This window comes from Canis lupus, chromosome 10, assembly GCF_011100685.1.
Source record: "Canis lupus familiaris isolate Mischka breed German Shepherd chromosome 10, alternate assembly UU_Cfam_GSD_1.0, whole genome shotgun sequence".
Taxonomy (NCBI): domain Eukaryota; kingdom Metazoa; phylum Chordata; class Mammalia; order Carnivora; family Canidae; genus Canis; species Canis lupus.
This window is the reverse complement of record NC_049231.1, coordinates 17,946,420-17,966,248: the sequence shown is the minus strand read 5'-3', so window position 1 is coordinate 17,966,248 and position 19,829 is coordinate 17,946,420. Positions and strand designations below refer to the sequence as shown.

Sequence of the window (19,829 nt, the reverse complement as noted above, 5' to 3'; positions counted from 1 at the left end):
GCCCCCCATGCACCACCTCCTGGAGCAGTCCGCGGACATGGCGACGGCGCTGCTGGCCGGGGAGAAGCTGCGCGAGCTCATCCTGCCCGGCGCGCAGGACGACAAGGCGGGCGCGCTGGCTGCGCTGCTGCTGCAGCTCAAGCTCGAGCTGCCCTTCGACCGCGTGGTCACCATCGGCACCGTGCTCGTCCCCATCCTGCTGGTCACCCTGGTCTTCACCAAGAACTTCGCAGGTGAGGCTGCGGGCGCGTCCGCGGGGCCCCGACCCCCGCCCCCCGCCCCCCGCCCCCCGCCCCCCCGCCGCTGCCCGCGTCGCCTGTTCCCGGGGCGGCTCCGGGCCCCGCGCTGCGCTGTGTGCTCACCGCCCGGCCCGGTGCTCCCGGGCAGAAGCGGGGCTCGGGGCTGGCGCGGGAGCCCGGGAGGGGCGGTGGGCCGGCTCTGCGGAGGAGGAGTGGCCAGGTGGGGGCCGGAGACGGCCGTCGGAGCGGCAGCCAAGGGGTACGGAGCGGGGCGGCGCGGGGGGCCTCGCCCTGGGCACCGGGAGCCCCGAAGGTCTGCAGCAGAGACCGGGAGGCCAAGCTGGGGGTCCGCGGGGCCGGGCAGGTGGAAGGGGGTCCCGACCGGGCAGTGAGGGAAGCCAGCGCCGCGGGTGCTCGGGGGTGCCGCGGGGTACCGGGGCCTTCAGGTGACCGACGGGCACCAGGAAGACGTCCTAACAAGTGACCCTGGGAGGCGCTGGGGGCAGGGGGCTGCAGGAGCCGGGTCAGGCAGGTAGAGGCGGGCAGCTGGGGGAAGGAAATGGCTCCCCCAGCCCCATCTGCCGGTGAGGGGTCCAGGGAGGGCCCCGCAGTGCTCGCCGGGCTTGAGGGCCAGAGGTGCCCCGGGAGCCAAAGGGGTGGGGGCTCCTGTCACCCCCTGAGAGGGAGAAGGGACCTGTGACTGTCCCCTGAGTGACATTGGCAGACATTCTTGCATTCTGCATTGATCCATGCTCAATTTTAGGGGTCTCCGTGACCTGGGAACTCCAGACCTGAGGGTGGACGCGTCCAGGCCACCTGATGCCACTCTGAGACCAGGGGCCTCTGCAGTTTGTCTCTGTGGACACCAGTGCTCAGAGATAGGACGCGTTCCCAGGGACAGGGGTGGCTCACACTCACGTGCAGGTGTGACTACCAGTGTCACTCGGGGCACCCAGATGTGTCGGGGCTCCAGGACTAGAACCCCCAAACTGTAACAAGCACAAGCTTGGTGACTCAAAACGACTGAACAACTGTCATAGTCTGGAGACCAAAAGTCCAAAGTGAAGGTGTGGGCTGGGCCTCAGTCCCGCAGGTCCAGGTGGGCTCCCTCCTGCCTCTCCAGCCCGTCACACAGGGCGCCTCTCCCTGGGCTCCTACAAGGACGCCAGTCATTGGGTTGGGGCTACTTCAGTGTGACCTTATCTTTTTTTTTAAGAGGTATTTATTTGGGAGAGAGCACGTGGGCGCGTGCAGGGGGGGAGAGAGGGAGGGGGAGAGCCCCCAAGCAGCACCCCTGCTGAGTGTGGAGCCCAGGCTCTTAACCCACTGAGCCACCCAGGTGCCCTCAGCGTGACGTTATCGTGAACATGTTTCCAAACAAGGTCACAATCTCAGGGACCAGAGGTTGGGACCTGAACATCTTTTGGGGGAGACACAATGCTACCCACTACAGGTACACACAGCGGGGCAGGCTCAAGATAGTCACCCCAGGGGACCTCCGTCAGGGACAGGGCCTCCATGCTCATGTTCTCTCGTGAGACCAGCTCACCCACCGTGGTGCTCGGCGCCGCTCCTTGTCCAGCCAGGCCTGGGCTGCCAGGGTGTCCCCAGCTCACTCTCCGTTCCTGGTCCTGACGCTGCCCCCCCCCCACACTGACCTGCATTTGCACACGGACATGCTGTGCCCGCTTGGCCCCCAGCGTGGACAAGGCAGGCCTTCTGAGCAGTGGCAGGTGCTGGCCACTGCTGCCCGGCATCGGGGGCCCTGGAACACGGCTCATGGAACATGGTTGGCCTTCAGCCCCTGGTGTGCCCGAGGGACTCCTGTCCCAGGTCACAGAACGCAGGGGGGCTGGCAACAGCTTATCAGGCTTGCTGACAGGAGTCCCTGCAGCTGCCCTGGCTTTGCCCCTCACGGTTCGGGGGAGCTCTGGCTGCTTCTCGTGCTCACCTGGAGTAAGGTTCAAGTGACAGGTCTCCTGGTGCTTCACACAGAACTGGGAAGCATCCCGGGTCCCCTCCCCAGGCCCGGGACAGTAGGGGTGCAGGGAAGCGGCGCCTTGCAGGTGGGCACCACACGTCCACAGGGTGACCTTCCAGGAGAGGCCCTGCTGACACACGGGGACAGCTCGGATGGCGCAGGGGTGCACGAAGGAGGTGAGGTCAGCAGCTCCGGCCCTCCAAGGACACTGAGGCCCCTCCACCCAATCCCCTGGACAAGAGCCCACCGGGGGGCCCTGCCCCCCCACAGTGTATCGGCACCCATCTGTGAGGGTCTCAGCCCGGGGCGGAGGGCCAGCGTGTGTGCTGTCACCGCCGAGAGGATGCATGCCCCACCCATGAGGAGCTGGCCCCACCGACCCCGTGTGGGGGGCACACCCAGTGCCCGGAGCCTCGCTGCACAGGGACTCCCTGGAGCACAGGACACCCGACTCTCCGCACCCTGCTTTGCTTGACAGGGACACGATGGTAAACAGGTGCCGGCAACACGTGGCACTGGCCTCCTAGCCTAGAACCTCCCGGAAGGCCAGGGCCATGTGCATCCGCAGTGTGGAGGGCAGCGGGCCACGGGAAGACCCCATGGCTCCTGGCCGGGCTTGCTGTGAGTAGACCCCTGGTGCGCCGACCACTCAGCAGCAGACATAGGGGCGGCCTCAGCGGGAAGCGGGTTCCTCAGGTGTTACACACCCCCGCACAGGGCAACTCACAGCTGCTCTTTCCATAAGTGGCAAATAATTGGGGCTGCACATAACCTGGATGTCTCTGGACTGGAGGTGTGCAGGGGTCCCCAGAGTGTGTGCCCTTCTCAAAAAGGGAAGAAGGCAAGTGCCCTGCACCTCGAGGACGTGGAGCATGAGCTGCAGGGCCGGTGCCGGGTCCTGGGGGCCAGGGGAACCTGCGCGGGTCACTGCTCTCTAGGGAGGGGATGTCTCCCCGCGCCTCCCTCCTGTGTGGGGGTCCCCCTGCCCCGGCACGGTGGGAGCACCCTCACTCACACCCCTGGGGGAGACACGGAGCAGGAAAGGGTCTCAGCCGAGGAGGCAGCCAGCCACCACCTGCCTTAGCTTCCCGCTGCTGCTCTAACAAGTGACCACAAACTTAGCCGCTTAAGATAACACGTTGTGATCCCAGAGTCGCCCAGCTCGGAGTCAGAAGTGCTTCACAGGGCGCAGGCTGCAGGGCACGCGGGACCTCAGTTCTCCTGGAGGCTCCAGGAGGCTCTTGTCTGCTCTCCCAGGCTCCGGAGACCCCACTTTCCTTGGCTTGGTGCCGGTCCTCCAGCTTCAAAGCTGGCGCAGTGGCCTCTCTCTCCAGCCTCTGCTTTCATGCTCACATGCCTGACTCTGCCCCCTGTGACCACCCCGGGCCCACCCGCATAATCCAGGACCGTCCCCCCAGAGCCTGCGTAAAGTAGCCCAGGTGCGGGCAGCCCCAAGTGGACGGCTGTGCGGGCAGGGGCAGGCCTGGGGGCAGGACGCCAGCAACCAGGGGAGCAGACCGCGGGCTGGCCGCTGACCCCTCGGGGCCACGGACACGGGGTCCAGGGACGCCCCCAGGTCAGCCCCCAGCCTGCCGGGTGTTGCCCTGTGGGGAAGTGTCCATACGTGAACCCCCAGCGGGTGGATCCCAGCGGAGCTCCAGACATGTTCTTTGCTGTTGGTTTGTGCCCATCGTCACCTGGGAGGGAAAGTAAAGTCCAGTGACAGCCTTCGAGCTGCCACCTGGGAGGCCCCCGCTGTGGTGGCTGCGGACGCCACGGTCCTGGCCCCCGCGTCCCATCAGAGGCCGGGCCCGCCCGGGGCCCCAGGACAGCGGGCCTGGGGAGCCACCACACCCTCGGTGGCAGGCCGGGCACAGCCGTCCTCCTGGAGCTGCCCCTGGCCCCGTTGGGCTGGCCGCGCTCCCTCCAGGAGCCGGGGCCCCGCAGCCCAGCCCTCGGGCTGGGGTAGGTGCACTGCGTGTGGAGGGACCCTGGCGAATGGCCTGGCCCGCCCTGCTGCCCTCGGACAGGGCCTCCCCCACCTCCGACGGCGGGAGCTGAGGTGCCTCTCACCCCGGGGCTGTCCCCACTCCGTGCCACCCCAGCTGCGGGGGTCTCCAGGCTGAGACCTCCTGGACCCGGGCATTTGTTTGGGGACCGCAGTCCCTGGCATGTCTGGCGTGCCCCCGCCCCCACCCAGCACCCCAGCCCGAGTCTCCTCTCTGCCCTCAGAGGAGCCCATTTACTGCTACACGCCGCACAACTTCACTCGCGACCAGGCGCTGTATGCTCGCGGCTACTGCTGGACGGAGCTGCGGGACGCGCTGCCCGGCGTGGACGCTAGCCTGTGGCCGTCGCTGTTTGAGCACAAGCTGCTGCCCTACTCGCTGCTGGCCTTCGCGGCCATCATGTACGTGCCCGCGCTGGGCTGGGAGTTCTTGGCCTCCACCCGCCTCACCTCGGAGCTCAACTTCCTGCTGCAGGAGATCGACAACTGCTACCACCGTGCGGCGGAGGGCCGCGCCCCCAAGATCGAAAAGCAGATCCAGTCCAAGGGGCCCGGCATCACGGAACGCGAGAGGCGCGAGATCATCGAGAACGCCGAGAAGGAGAAGAGCCCCGAGCAGAACCTGTTCGAGAAGTACCTGGAGCGCCGCGGCCGCAGTAACTTCCTGGCCAAGCTGTACCTGGCACGGCACCTGCTCATCCTGTTGCTCAGTGTGGCGCCCATCTCCTACCTGTGCACCTACTATGCCACCCAGAAGCAGAATGAGTTCACGTGCGCGCTGGGCGCATCCCCAGATGGGCCGGCCGCGGGGGGCACGGCCGTGCGCGTGAGCTGCAAGCTCCCGTCTGTGCAGCTGCAGCGCATCGTGGCGGGCGTGGACATCGTGCTGCTTTGCGCCATGAACCTCATCATCCTCGTCAACCTCATCCACCTCTTCATCTTCCGCAAGAGCAACTTCATCTTCGACAAGCTGCACAAGGTGGGCATCAAGACGCGCCGTCAGTGGCGCCGCTCCCAGTTCTGCGACATCAACATCCTGGCCATGTTCTGCAACGAGAACCGCGATCACATCAAGTCGCTCAACCGGCTGGACTTCATCACCAACGAGAGCGACCTCATGTACGACAACGTGGTGCGGCAGCTGCTGGCCGCGCTGGCCCAGTCCAACCACGACGCCACGCCCACCGTGCGCGATGCCGGCGTGCAGACGGTGGACCCCAGCGCCAACCCCGCCGAGCCCGAGGGTACCGCCGAGCCACCCGTGGTCAAGCGGCCGCGCAAGAAGATGAAGTGGATCCCCACCAGCAACCCGCTGCCCCAGCCCTTCAAGGAGCCGCTGGCCATCATGCGCGTGGAGAACAGCAAGGCCGAGAAGCCCAAGCCCGTGCGCCGCAAGACGGCCACGGACACGCTGATCGCGCCGCTGCTGGACGCCGGCGCCCGCGCCGCCCACCACTACAAGGGCGGCGGGGGTGACCCGGGGCCCGTGCCGGACAAGAAGCACGCGCGCCACTTCTCCCTGGACGTGCACCCCTACATCCTCGGCACCAAGAAGGCCAAGCCCGAGGCCGGGCCCGCCACCACCCTGCCCACCTCCCGGAGCCAGGAAGGCGGTTTCCTTTCCCAGGCAGAGGAGTGCGCACTGGGCTTGGCCGCAGCTCCCACCAAAGGTAGGCCCTGGGGACGCCTGCCGGGGAGGGGGGCACACCGGGCATCTGTGCGGTGCGAGGGGAGGAGGGCGGGCTGCCCCCCCCCCCAGGGGCTGCGACCATGGCTGCTCGGGGCAGGGAGGCCCCGCGGCTGGAGCGCACAGGGCGAAGGAGGCAGAGGGGCGGGGAGGTGACGCCTGTGCTCCCCGTGTTTGCAGACGCCCCGCACCCTGAGAAGGAGATCCTGTACCCAGCAGAGCCGGCCCGGGCCGCGCTTCCCCCCGGGGGCCCCTTTCACGTCTGCTCGCCCCCAGCAGCCCCCGCCACAGCCCCTCTGTCACCGGCCAGTCTGGGCAAGGCCGACCCCCTTGCAATCCTGAGCCGCAACGCCACGCACCCCTTGCTGCACATCAGCACGCTGTATGAAGCCCGGGAGGAGGAGGACGGGGGCCCCCGAGCACCCCCGGACGTGGGCAGCCTTATCGCCATCCCGCCGCCCCAGCAGATCCTCATCGCCACCTTCGACGAGCCGAGGACGGTCGTGAGCACCGTGGAGTTCTGAGGAAGGGGCAGCCGCCGCCGCCCCAGCCCCACGTGGACGTGGCCTCTGCTTCACCCGGCACTGCCCGCGCCTCCCGGCCTCCCGTCCGCATGCCACAGGGCTGAGCACCGTGCCCTCCCGGCCCCCGGGACAGCATCGTGGGGGTGCTGGCTGGGCCCGGGCCGGCCTTGACCCCAGCAGAGCCCCCTGGAAGGCCTGGAGCCAACCCTGCGTCAGGCAGTGGCTGCAAGCTGAAGAGTTTATTTTTTTAGGCGATTTCGTGTTGGGCCCGGGATGCTGGCCCTGACGGCCGGGCCGTGGCAGGACAGCTCTGCTCCAAGCCCGGAGGGAGCTGGGGCGGTCCCAGCACCGGGCCTGCCGGGCCCAGAGGGCCACGCTCAGGTCAGCGGGGGCGCAGGGGTCCACCCTCCATCCGATCAACGTGCACTTTCTCCTTGAGTCCCGACATACCTGTACTTTATTTTACTACGATTACTGTAACTACTGAGTGTACGTATTACCAGGAGACAGGATGGTGTGTGCATGGGCGTGAGCGACAGGAGGAGGGCACCAGTGTGCCAGCGGATGTGTGCGTGAGTGGGCGTGAGCAGCGAGCAGCGCGATGTGGGCGCAGCGGGAACGCACGGCGTGTGATTGGGCACGGGGCTGAGACGGTGCGGACACCAGCGTGCAAGGGAAGGAGTCCAACGCAATAACCACGTCCCCCCACCCAGGCCACCAGCCCCCACCTGAGGGCCCAGCTTCCTGTGGGCACCCAGGGCTGGCGCTCGGAGGGTCTGTCCCTATTACCTCAGCCACGGTGACAACGTGACAGTATTAACAAGGTAGCACCGAGCATATCAATAAATATTATTCTGATACTGTGTGAGTCCGCGTGGTGCGTCCTGCAGGAGGCCGGGGCTCTAGCAGGGCCTCTTACATCTGGGGGAGGTGCCCCCTGCCCTCCAGGTCACCTTGGGGGCCCTACTGCACCCACAGGAAGGCAGGGGTGCATAGGTGTAACTTGGGGTTGACATCCCATGACCTCTGATGTGCTTGCGCTGTGGGCCTGGGGGTCATGCAGGGGAGCCCTGGGCTCACAGGCTCAGCAGAGACGAAGGCACGAGCCCCCAGGAAGCCCCATCAGGGGCTCGGGGACAGGGGCCCGTCTGGTACACGCATGGTGTGAGGCTGCTCCCGCTGCAGGGACCCAGGACCTGGGTGGGACAAGGCTGGTCTCACGGCCACGCCATGGGGCCACACGCCCTCAGTCCCCCCGGTGGCTCCCAGGGTCTGAACACAGGCTCCCCAGAGCCAGGTGGCCGCGCAGCCAGGCCAGAAACTGTGGGTGCTAGAGCCAGGGGAGGGGGGCATGAGAGCAGAGAGGGCCCCCATGGGCTGCTGAGCCCTGCCTGGCCCAGTGCTGCATCCCCCTGCACCCCCCTGCACCCCCCTGCAGGCCGACCTCCCCCGGAGCCCCATGACCAGACAGTGACAGACAAGGGGCCCTAGGTTTTAAACATAGGTTTTATTGTCACTAGGGTCTGGCAAGGCCTGTGCAGGAGACCACACGGTCGGGAGAGCTCGTCACTCAGCTCCCGATAGGGGGCAGGCTGTGCCCAGGCCAGAGGCCCTGGGGGTCGCCCCAGAGGCAGCGCGGGAGGGGGTCGGGGCAGGAGCCTGTCCCGTGGTTTCTTTTTTTTTTTTTAAATTTATGATAGTCACAGAGAGAGAGAGAGGCGCAGAGACACAGGCAGAGGGAGAAGCAGGCTCCACGCACCGGGAGCCCGACGTGGGATTCGATCCCGGGTCTCCAGGATCGCGCCCTGGGCCAAAGGCAGGCGCCAAACCGCTGCGCCACCCAGGGATCCCCTGTCCCGTGGTTTCTGCAGGAAGAACAGACAAGGCAGGTGGACGGGCTCAGGGCTGGCTCATGGGAACACCGTCTGCGGGCTCCGGGGCTCCCCGGTCGCCGGGCACCTGCCCTGGGTGGTGGGAGTGGGTGAGGACCCCGAGGGCGGGAGCCCCACGGAGGGTGCGGGCGGGGGCGCTGCGGTCTCCGGGCCGTAGCCCTGGGGGGGCCTCCTTCCAGGTAAGCAAGGCCCAGCGCCTGCTGCGGCGGGAGAGCCCGCAGGCCTGAGCAGCGCCGCCAGCTCTGCAGGCCGGGACCCCCCGCCCCCCGGGCGCCGGCTCTCCCCGCGCCCCGCCGTCCCGGCCCACGGCCGCCCTCCCCTCCGCGCACGCCGCCCCGTGGCTCCTCTCGAGTTGCGGACGGTCGCAGAGCCCGGACGCCGCAGGGGGTGTGTCGCCGACCGCCCCCCCCGGCCGCGGAGCCACCTGCGTGTCCGTGTCCGCGGCGAGACGGGGGCCCGGCTCGCGGGGACAGAAGAGGCCGAGCCGTCACCCCGCGCAGCGCCGCCCGCCCCGCAGGTGCCCCGGGTGCGCGCCCCCGTGGGCGCAGGCAGGTGCCCCGCTCCCGGTACCCGGCCCTGGCGGCTGGGCCCCCGGAGAACCCCCGTCCCACGCAGCCACGGCGGGATCCGGCTCTTTCCGCGGGGCCGTCCCAGCGTGGACACGTCCCCCGACCCCTCCAGACCCGGACGGCGCCCGTCGGGACCGCGGAGGGGGCCGCGTGGTCGGCGCCCTGGGGCGGGGGGCGGGGGGGGGGCACAGGCCTCGGGGACCGGAGGCCGCGGAGGGAGGCGGGCGGCGGGACTGCTGGGCCTGCACCCACCGCGCCGAGGGGCGGCCGCGCCCCCCGCACCCCCCAGGCCAAGCCACGCGGGCGCCCCCCCTCCACCCCCCTGCGCGTTGCCCCTCCCGGGCGATGGGCGCGAAGCTTCTCCGTGGACGTCGTGAGAACATCCGGGGGCTGGGCGCTGCGGCCAGAGACCCTAAGAGTCTTCGCAAGGCCGCCTGCTCCCGCACAGCCCTGGGGACTCGAACTCAGGGCTCCACAGTCCACTCCTTTCTCTTGGACCGTGAGGCGCCGGGGGCGGGCCGGGGCGGGCCGGGGCTTCTCGCGCGCGGGCCCCTGGGAAGTGTAGTTCGCGGGCGCTCGCGCACAGCCCCCTGGGAAGTGTGGTCCGCGGGCGCTCGCGCGCGGACCCCTGGGAAGTGTAGTCCGCGGGCGCTCGCGCGCAGACCCCTGGGAAGTGTAGTCCAGGGGCGCGGACCCGGCGCGCCGACGGAGCGGACGGGCGGCGCGGGGAACTGCGCTTCCCGGCATGCCGCGCGCCGCCCGCCCCCGGCCCCGGCCCCGGCCCGTCCGGCCGCCCCGCCCCCGGTCCTGGCCCCGGTCCGCCCCGTCCGGTGGGGCGAGTAGCCGCATGGAGGCCGGCTGAGGAGCACCGCCCAGCCTCGGTACGCTGCGCGCCGCGGGCCCTGCTGATGGGCGGGGGTCGGGCCGGGTCGCGCTCGGGGTCGGGGGCCGCCTCGCCCCGGGCCGGGCCCCGCCCCCCCCAGCGTGGGCCCCGGGGCTGCAAGGGTCAGCGCGGGGCCGCGGGGGGCGCGCGGGGCCGGGGGGGCGGCGGGGGGGCTCCCCCGGCGGGACCCGGGCCCCCGAGTGCGGCGGCGCTGCCCTGGAGGCCGGGGCCGGGGCCGGGTCGGCGGGGCCGGCGGGGCCGAGGCCTGCGCTTCGTGCGCGCGGGGCAGCGGCCGGGGCTGTAACTTCGTGCCGCAGAGCAGCGCGGTGAGCGAGTCGGGAAGTCGGGGGCGGGGCGGCCGCGGCGCGGCGTCGGGAGCGCGGCTCTGGGCACGGCGGGCTCCGGGGCGGGGGTCCCGGGGCGGGGCCTGGACGGGAGGACGGCGGGGCGGGGCGGCGAGGGGACGCGAGCCCACCGGGTGGCGGAGGTGCGGGCGGGGCGGGGCTCCCGCCGACCCGGGCCAGCCTGGGATGGGGGCGGGGCGGGGCGGGGGCTCCGCGCACACCCACCCCCTGGGCTGCAGCCCAGGGCCCCGGCCCGGCCGACGGGGGGTCGCCGGGAGGGCGGTGTCTCTGCTTGCAGCTGGCCGTCTCGCCCCGACGGTGCCCCGGGGTCTGCCCTGCCGAGGCCTTAGGACCGTCGTGGGGCCCCCGCCGTGACTTCCCGGGGTCCTGGTCAGCCCCCAAGGGCTCCACCGCCAAGCGCCGGCCCCGCGGATGGGGCCTCGGTCCCGAGCCCGGGTACGCGGGCAGGGACGGGGCTGCCGCTCACGCTCAGCTGCCCGTGGCCTCGGTGCGTCCGGAAATGGACGCCAGCACAACATGCTCAGACGCTAATCATTTCATCACGCGGGTCAAGCTGTCCCAGGGTTGCACCCCCGGCGGGTCCCAGATGCCAAAGGGGCTTTTCCTGCTGTTGAGCAGGTACCTCTACTGGAGGACGGGACAAGGCGGTCCTCTCGGGGCCCTCGGGGCCGTGGAGAATTCCCTCCGCTTAGGACGTGTCTTCTGGAAGCTGGTGGGTGACTCTGCTGCTGTCACCTGTGTGCAGGATTGTGACTCACAGAGCCAGGTCCTGGTGTGTCTCTATGGATGGGGACACAGCCTTGGAAGACTCATCTTCCACTGTCTCCTAAAACCAGACTGTTGGTTGTGCTTGTGCCCCACGGGGTTCACTCCTGCCTCCCCCAGAGTCCTCGAGGTCACGAGCTGAAGTCTGAGCGTGGCACCCATCCCGCAGCCAGACAGCTGGGCAGCAGGTCCCAGCAGCTCCGTCCTGGAGGCAGGAGCCAAGAGTCCTGACAGGTGGGAGGCCCTCGGGGGCCCTGCAGCCCCAGGTGGCGGGTCTGAGACCTGGCCAAGCCCTGACCGCGACCTGCCACATGGTTGCTGGCATCTGGCCCCAGGTCATCCTCGTGGACAGTCCTGCTTGGCAGTGACAGCTGGTTGGAGGGAGGGAGTGGCGGCTGGATGTGGCAAGGGGCTCCGTAGGCCACCAACCGTGGCGTGGCCAGTAGCAGGCCCGCACTGGACTGTGACGTGGGAGGCAGCACATTTATGTTCCCTCGAGGGTGTCGGCAGGGGCCTGTGTGTCGCTGCAGCATGCAGCGGTCTAAGAGCTGCTGGGACCTGTAGATCCAGAGAGTGAGGCGAGGAACCCGGGTGTGGACGCCGGGTGGCAGCCACTGGGGGGGCAGGGAGATGGGGGCTGGACTCCGAGGTGGGGGGCCTTGCTTCCCTCATGGTGGCTGGGAGAGGCTCAGGCCCAGGGGTAGGGGGCGGGGCTTACAAGCAATGAGTCCTGCAAGGCTATGGCCGGGGCACCCCACCTCTGATCCTCCTGGCGAGGCGGGGCACCCACCTCCGCAGGGAGGGGCACAGAGAGCTCGAGGGGGCCCCAGGGCCTGGCACGGCAGTGGGCGACGGCATCACACCTGATGGCCTGTGTGGCACCCCTGCGCCCCCAGCCTCCAGGAGGGCCCACGGGCAGGTGCCTGTGGCCTGTGCACAGTGGGGCCCGCCTGTCCCTGCACGCACAGGTCTCCCCAGGGCTTCGGAGGGCGGGGAGGGGCGGGGAGGACTGGTGGCCACCACACCCTCGGGAGGGAGGGCAGCGGCCACGTGGTGACAGGAGCCTCTCTGCCCCAGCACAGGATGTTTTCTTAAGAAGTTTTTCTGGTACCTTGGCAGCCTCAAGCTGCTTCCAAGTAAGAACTGTTTGCTTTTCGAGTAAAGCTGGACCAAGGCGCGTCACCTCCCGTTCCTCCTGGGCGCTCAGGAGCCTGGAGGGGCGGGGCGGGGCTCCTTGCTGCGCGGCCCCCCTGCGACCCCCCCGCGGCTTCAGGGCCCGTCCTGCGGGTATTTGGGTGGCGCCTGGCATTGATGGGTGCTTTTTTCTGTAAAGTGGGAAGAACAGGCTGGGGGGGGTGTCAGGCAGGAGGTTCTGGGGGAGGAGAGCCCAGGCCCTCCTGCCCCTCCCCAGAAGCACTGTCTCCCGCACCCCCGGGGCCCAGCTGCTTCCTTGGGCCCTAACCCAGTTCCTCTTTCTGACCCTGTGACTAGGGCTGTGTCTTTCAGAAACCCGGTGCCAGCCCCTCCCCCGCCCCCACAGCTCCAGGCACATCCCTGGACCCCGATGGCATTTGGTCAGAGCGGGAGGGAGCCCCGCCCATCTGTGAGCCTGGACACCGGGCTGGGTGGCCATCCCTCCCGCTGCTGAGGAAGAAGCAGGAGCTGGGGCAGGAAGCCCCCGCGCCACCGCCACGGCCACGGCGGGACACAGCCCGGGCGGCCCAGTGCAACGGTGGGGGGGCCCGGCGTCCAAGGGGCCGGGAGCCTGACACATGGCCTTGCTTACTTGTCACGGGCCCTTCCTTTTTATTGTAAAATGTTGGAAAGTGTCAGCAACAGAGAAACAAGTGCAGCCCAGCAGCATTGCACAGACCCCCCCAGGCCCCCCAAGGCCTCGCTCCCCCAGGTTACCACCCAGGCCTTGTTCCTCCAGGCCTCCCCAGGCCTCGTTCCCCCAGGTTCCCCCCGCCCTGGCCTCGCTCCCCCAGGTCCCCTCCCCCCCAGGTCTCATTTCCCCAGGTCCCCCCAGGCTCCCCGAGGCCTCACTTCCCCAGGTTACCACCCCAGGCCTCACTCCCCCAGGTCCCCCCAGGCCTCGCTCCCCCAGGTTCCCCCCCCCGCCTCGCTCCCCCAGATTCCCCCCCCCGGCCTCGCTCCCCCAGGACCCCCAGGCCTCGCTCCCCCAGGGCCCCCCCCCCAGCCCTGCTCCAGAAGCACAGCCCGAGCCCCAGGCACTGCATTGGCCTGTCCCCGACAGGTGCAGATTCTCTAGAATCAAAGGTGGTTCATGCCACAGCTTGAAAGCAGTCGGCGTGGGTCTGCTCCGGGGGCTGGTCCCCATGGCGCTGGGTGTCCCCGTCCTCAGGTGCTGCCACCCTGCACCCAGGCACCGCCCCAGAGGCTCCATCAGGCTGGGCTGGGTTCTCCCACGGCGTCCTGGGGAAGCCGGGAATCCCATCCTGACACAGGTGGCAGCCCCTCCCCATCCTGGGTCCTGTGGGTCTGGATGGTCTGTGTCTGCATGGGCGCTCGTCCAGCCCAGGGGACACAGAGGACACCCCCCAGCTCACCTGCTAGGGCAAAGCCAGGTGTCCCCAGCCCTGCTCTTAGCCCACGGCGCAGGGTTTCCAGATCCCTGAGGGCAGGGTCCCCCGTCTGCTGGACCCGGAACCCCATGGCTGGTGACCGGCAGGTGTCATCTGCCTGGAAGGACCGAGCCTGTGGCCCGCCCACGGGTCCCCGAAGCAGAGGGAGCCCCATGCACAGCTGAGGCTCCGGGTGACTGCCTGCCTCTGTCTCCTCAGGCTTCGCTCGTCGGTGCAGGAGCCGCCGCCCAGCCATGGAGGGGGAGGAGGAGCAGCCACCCCAGGAGGTCAGGGACCCAGCGATGCCAGGGTCAGGGTCTCGGGCTCAGGGTCCAGCCAGCCTCTCAGCAGAGTGGGGGCCCCTCAGCGTGGCCGCCTGGGGGTGGGCTGTGTACAGGCCACGATCACAGGCTTCAGTACTGGGGGCCGTGCGGAGCTCACGGTGGGGACGCAGGGCTGCCCCGAGCCCAGGCTGGTGCCAGGGAGGTGGGCACCCCGACTCAGACGTTCCCTTCTCTCTGCAGGCCGACGTGGAACCTATTGTGACAGTGGGGGTGTCAGAGGTGGTGCCCAGGGTGCTCGCTGGAGAAGCCCAGAACCTGTGTGCGCGCTCCTGAGATCACGCAGGGCCGGGCGGCTGGGGGGGGGTGGAGGGGCTCTAGAGCAGCAGCGGGTCCCCTGGGCTTGGAGCCCTGGGCGGCGGGGTGCACCCCCTGGCGGCCGGTGCAGGGGTGCCAAGGCGGGGGCGGGGCACATGGACGGTGCGTGGGGAGCTCGTGTGCACCTGGGCCCCGGGTGTCACTCACCCAAGAGCCAGGAGCCCGAGTGGCCCGAGTGCGCCGCACCCACCCCCGCTGTCCTTGCAGCCGACGCGGACGCGCTGACCCTCCTCCTGGAGATGAAGCTGAGGAGGCGGCGGGAGCGGCCCAGCCTGCCACGCACCGTGACCGAGCTGGTGGCGGAGGACGGGAGCAGGGTGTACGTGGTGGGCACGGCACACTTCAGCGATGACAGCAAGAGGGACGTGGTGAAGGTGGGGACCGGCCCCCGGGAGGGCTTACTGGGGCCTCATGCCTTCCCCGTCCAGCCGCGGGCAGAGCTGTTGTGTTGCCTCGGAGCAGCAGGGGCACCGGGGGCGGGGTGGGGCAGCGGGCTGAGCGGCGCGGCCCTTGCAGACCATCCGGGAGGTGCAGCCCGATGTGGTGGTGGTGGAGCTGTGCCAGTACCGCGTGTCCATGCTGAAGATGGACGAGAGCACGCTGCTGCAGGAGGCCAAGGAGCTCAGCCTGGAGAAGCTGCAGCAGGCCGTGAGGCAGGTGCGGCGCCAGGTGGTGTGCTGCCCACCCTGGGGCACCCGGGCTGGGCCTCGGCCCAAGGGGAGAGCTGGAGTGGGCACCCCGGGGCCCCGCATGGGCAGGGGCTCAGCTCAGTGCTGTCGGGCCACCCCAGGACCCCTCCCGTACCCCTCGCTCACACCTACATGTGCCGCCGGGGGTCGTGGCAGGGGATTGGGGCCTGGGCCTGAGGGGCACCCGCTGGGGATGCGGCTGCTGACGCGGGCTCCCTCCCCGCAGAACGGGGTCATGTCCGGACTCATGCAGATGCTCCTGCTCAAAGTGTCGGCGCACATTACCGAGCAGCTGGGCATGGCTCCCGGCGGCGAGTTCAGGGAGGCCTTCAAGGAGGTGGGCCTGGGGCCACTGGGAAGTGGGGGGCCGGTGCCTGGGGGCTGCCCGGGGCCCAGCTGCCCCGACCAACGCCCAGCCCTCGCCCCAGGCCAGCAAGGTGCCTTTCTGCAAGTTCCACCTGGGTGACCGGCCCATCCCCGTCACCTTCAAGAGGGCCATCGCGGCGCTGTCCTTCTGGCAGAAGGTCAAGCTGGCCTGGGGCCTCTGCTTCCTGTCAGACCCCATCAGGTAGGGCCCCTCACCTCCTATACGCAGCCCCACCCAGGAAGGGTGGCCCAGGGCCCGCCGCGGGGTTCATCCCCCCTTGTTCTGGGGCTAAGCCTCCTCAAACAAGGCCTTCCCGCCCCTTCCTTCCGCCGGGGGCCTGGACACAAAGGGTGCGGAGGTCCCTGCCCTGGGTCAACAGCACAAGCCTCCTGCTGGCTGCCCTGTGCCCACGAGGCTGGCAGCGTGCCCTCTGCCCCCAGCAAGGATGACGTGGAGCGGTGCAAGCAGAAGGACCTGCTGGAGCAGATGATGGCGGAGATGATCGGCGAGTTCCCCGACCTGCACCGCACCATCGTCTCAGAGCGCGACGTGTACCTGACCTACATGCTGAGGCAGGCCGCCCGGCGCCTTGAGCTGCCGCGCTCCTCTGACGGTGACGGCGACGGCTGGCCCGGGCGGGGGCTGTCCGGGCACCGTCGCCGCCAGGCCGGGGCTGACGCGTCGCTTCCCCCACAGCTGAGCCCAGGAAGTGTGTCCCCTCTGTGGTGGTGGGCGTCGTGGGCATGGGCCACGTCCCGGGCATCGAGAAGAACTGGACCACCGACCTCAACATCCAGGAGATCATGACGTGAGTACCGCGCAGGCCGAGTGGCCCGGGGAGGGGGCTGGCCCGGGAGCCCGCGCCCCTGCGCGCAGAGCCAGCCCAGCCCACCCTTCCTCCGCAGCGTGCCCCCGCCGTCCGTCTCCGGCAGGCTGTCCCGGCTGGCCGTCAAGGCCGCTGTCCTGGGCCTGCTGGGCTACGGCCTCTACTGGATGGGGCGCCGCGCCACCAGCCTGGTCCTGTCGCTGCCCGTCGCTCAGTACTGTCTGCAGACGGCGTCCACGGCCCGGCCGCACAAATAGGAAGGACAACCTCCCGGCCGCGCCTGGGTGGCAGCCCGGGGGCGCTGGGGCCGGCCCCCCCACCAAGGAAGTCCCGGGCGCCACCCCCCGTGGGGGTCCCCACCCAGCCACGCCTGCCCCCCAACCCGCCCAAATAAAGAATTATTTAACTGCTCTGAGCTCAGGCCTCCCCGCAGCCCCTCCCTGCCCCCGCGGGACCGCTCCTGGGGTCACGGGCTCCCGCGCGTCAGGACAAGCTGGCAGGAGGGGCCACGGGGGCACAGCCGGCCGCCCCTACCTCACCGTGCCTTCCCCTCGCGGGCAGCGACTCGCGGTGGGCTCTGGGCCGTCGGGGTCCCAGCGAGGCAAGCGCCGAGCCGCTCCCTGGGGCTCTAGGGGCGCCGCTGCGATGGGGCGCTTGGCCCGGCGGGGGCCGCCCACGGGTGCCGGCTCTGCCTGCAGAGACTGCTGTGGGCTTTTAAAAATGTCTGAAATTTTTTTTTACTCAGGTAATTTTAACTTAAAACGAACTGAAGCAAATGTCAGGAAATACTAGCCTTAAATCCCACTGGGACAAAGGGTGTCAGGGCGGCGCAGGCGGGGCGCGGGCAGGCGAGCCCGTGGGAGGCGGCGCAGGGTGGCCCCTGGACGCGGCCCCTCCGTCCCTCCGCTCGCTTACCGCTGGGACCCTCCCCGGGGCTGCCCCGCGCTGCCTCCCTGACACCTGGTGCGTGGTCGCCACTTTGCACACATGCAGCAGATGCCTGCCCCCCCCGACCCCCCACGCGGGGCTCCTGGTCCAGGCACGTCCAGGGGGGTGATGCAGCAGCCCCGCGGGCCGGGGATCACGCGGGACTGTTTGTGTTGACTCCGTGTCCGACCAAATCCGGGGCAGCCTCGGCCGTGAGCCGCGCCGGACGGTGTTCTTCCTGTCACATACACGCGTGTACTCGTTCCTTAGAAACCGAAATAAAGTCTAATTTTGGAAGCTCCTGTTTTGTGAAATGTGTGGAAATGGGAGTCAGGTGTCCCGTTCCCCCCCCCCCCCCCCCCCCCGCTTCCGTTCGCGGGGTGGGGGAGTGGGCCGGGGACGCCCTCAGCACACGGCAGATCCAGGCGCAGGGGCCGCAGCCAAGGGGAAGTGCGCTCTCGGGGCGCCCCTGCCCTGCCCTCCTGCCGCACCCTCGGGCCCCCCCAGCATGAGGGAGGAGAGGGGCGGGGTGAGCCCGGCACCTGCACAAAAGGAGCCGGGGCCCAGGGGCTCAGATCTGCCCCGAAGGCCAGCCGTGAGCGCGCAGGGTGGAGGTGCTGGGAGGCCGTGGCCCCCCACCTGTATCCGTGGCCCCCCACCCGTGTCCGTGCCCCCAGGAGCCATGGCTGCCAGCCCCGTGCTGGGTCTTGCCGCTTTCCTGTGCCTCTCGGTGCCCCGGGCCAGCTGCCTGGTGCGGTTTCGACGTCCGGTAAGAGGCGGTTGCCAACGTGGGCCAGGGGCTCCCAGAGCTCCCGGCCTGCCTCTCAGCGGCCCCCTCTCCCCACAGGTGCAGGTGGCGCTTTTGGAACCCCAAGGTCTGGTGAGGCGGCTGAGGGAGGCCGGGGCCCAGGCTCGGCAGCCCCCGACCTGCCCCACAGCTCCCCCTACCCCAAGGGGACGGGCAGCGCGGCCTGGGCCCCTGGTGCTCCCACATTAGGGCCCCCGGGCTTGGGGGGCTGTCAGGCGGCTACCGGCTAGGAGGGGAGGGAGCCAGGACTGGCCTTCGGGGCAGCAGGGAAGGCCCCGGCCGTCCAGGGGCCGCAGGCAGGGTGGGGGGAGGGCTCCGCTCCGGTCGCGGGGGCATGGCCGCCGTCTGAGCGCCCCTGGCCGCGTGTCCCGCAGGGAGGGACTGCTCTCACATCTGGGCGGGAAGCCCTGGTGCCCCCAGCGGAGTGTACACCGTCCAGCCGGCCGGAGCTGCCACCCCGTTCCAGGTGGGTGGCCAGGTGGGCGGCTGCCGCCGTGGGGGCCTGGGGGGGTCATGGGCATCACCGGGGCCAGAGCTAGGGTGTGACCATCCAGCTAGCCGGGCCGGGCAGCCAGGGGAAGCCTCGGGGAGACCGAGCCCCCCGGGAGACCGACCACGTGAAGGGAAGCAGCAGCCACGCGGCAGGGTACGAGCTCCCTCCAGGACCGAGCAGCCTCCAGGGGTGCAACCTTATCGCCCCTTCCCAGAACTCGAGTTTAATATGATGCAAGTTTATATAACATGACAAGTAGAAAAACAAAGTTTCAGTTTTCAAATACAAAGTGTTTCCTGGAGAACGGGGAGACCTGTAGGCCCCATGCCAAGTGCATGCCCCTCCCCCAGGTCCTCTGTGACATGCACCCAGACGGCGGCTGGACGGTGATTCAGAGCCGCGACTGGGGCCGCGGGAGGCCCCTGGACTTTGAGAGGTGCTGGCAGGAGTACAAGCAGGGCTTCGGAGACTTGAGAGGTAGGACACACTCCTGCGGGGACCAGGCCGACAGCGGGGGCGGCCAGCGGTGGCCCGTCCCACAGCTGTGCTGCCTGATGGCCTGCCCCCGCAGGTGACCACTGGCTGGGGCTGCAGCACATCTCTGACCTGACGTCCCAGCCGGGCCTGCGCGCAGAGCTGAGGGTGGACCTCCTGGACGTGGACAACCGCACGCTGCACGCCCATTACAACCATTTCCACGTGGATGGGGAGGCCCAGTTTTACCGGCTGACCCTGGGCCTGTACTCGGGGAACGCAGGTGAGCGCTTTCGGAGGGGAGGGACCCGGCGGGCTCAGGGAGGGGCTCAGGGAAAGGCAGTCCTGCCGCAGGGCCAGGGCAGGCAGGGAAGGATGGGTCCCCGGGCACCCCAGCTTTCCGGCCTACACCTGCCAGTCTCTGTGCTTGGGGAAACACTCGCTCCCTGAGTGCCCGCCCTGGGGTCCCCGACGGCGAGGCAGCGGGTGCGACCGGATGGGCGGCTAGCCAGCACCCACGCCGCCACCGCACGCAGGGGACGCGTTCCGGGGCTCGGGCCACACAGACAACCAGGAGGGCTGCGGCTTCAGCACGCTAGACCGCGATCACGACCGCTGCTCTCCCTGCACGGACGGTGCCCAGACCTTCTCCAGCTGCAGCCACGATCGCTCGGGCTCCGGGTGGTGGTACAGCGACTGCGGCCACGCTGACCTCAACGGGCCATGGCCAGAGCGTGAGGGGGCCATGTCGGGCATGCGCTGGGCGGCTGGCGACCAGCAGCCCACCTTAAGCTCCTCCGTGCTGCGCCTGCGCACGACTGCTCCCCGCGAGGCCTAGGCCCGCGCCCATGGGCACCTGAGCCTCATTAAACGTACCAGCCTGGCTGTCCACTGTGTCTTCCTCAGGGTCGGGACCAAGAGGCTGCTGAGCTCAGCTCCGGCCTAGCCTGGCTGCTCAGACCCTGTGCTGTCCCTGGGGGGCACCTGTCCACCCAAAACAGCCCTGGGGGCATCCGTGAGGCCGTGCAGCCCAACGTTTAGGCCAGAAGCAAGGGCCCCAGGTGCCATAAGGCACTAACCCTTGGTGC

General features: G+C 69.5%; 3 protein-coding genes across 6 annotated transcripts; all 3 read left to right on the top strand.

Annotated features, from left to right (window-relative positions):
- PANX2 (pannexin 2) lies at positions 1–7,304 on the top strand. 4 transcript variants are annotated; one of them, XM_038550149.1, is made up of 3 exons: positions 1–233; positions 4,453–5,898; positions 6,096–7,304. In XM_038550149.1, the coding sequence occupies exons 1-3, from the start codon at positions 8–10 to the stop codon at positions 6,437–6,439; spliced, it is 2,016 nt and encodes a 671-aa protein (XP_038406077.1). In that variant the 5' UTR covers positions 1–7; the 3' UTR covers positions 6,440–7,304. The 4 variants fall into 4 exon arrangements, with proteins under 4 accessions (XP_038406077.1, XP_038406079.1, XP_038406078.1 ...); XM_038550151.1 differs by having other exon boundaries at positions 97–233; positions 2,699–5,898; XM_038550150.1 differs by having other exon boundaries at positions 111–233; positions 2,327–5,898.
- A 2,383-nt stretch (positions 7,305–9,687) lies between these two features.
- On the top strand, positions 9,688–17,263 carry TRABD (TraB domain containing). The gene is made up of 10 exons (XM_038550147.1): positions 9,688–9,781; positions 13,718–13,785; positions 14,023–14,101; positions 14,365–14,531; positions 14,674–14,814; positions 15,073–15,183; positions 15,275–15,414; positions 15,654–15,826; positions 15,910–16,021; positions 16,119–17,263. The coding sequence occupies exons 2-10, from the start codon at positions 13,753–13,755 to the stop codon at positions 16,294–16,296; spliced, it is 1,134 nt and encodes a 377-aa protein (XP_038406075.1). The 5' UTR covers positions 9,688–9,781; positions 13,718–13,752; the 3' UTR covers positions 16,297–17,263.
- Positions 17,264–17,415: 152 nt separating this feature from the next.
- LOC607055 (angiopoietin-related protein 5-like) lies at positions 17,416–19,627 on the top strand. Its single transcript, XM_038550148.1, has 6 exons — positions 17,416–17,735; positions 17,814–17,841; positions 18,149–18,240; positions 18,618–18,744; positions 18,839–19,024; positions 19,278–19,627. Exons 1-6 carry the CDS (start codon positions 17,475–17,477, stop codon positions 19,577–19,579), a joined length of 996 nt encoding a protein of 331 aa, XP_038406076.1. The 5' UTR covers positions 17,416–17,474; the 3' UTR covers positions 19,580–19,627.
- Positions 19,628–19,829: the final 202 nt, after the last annotated feature.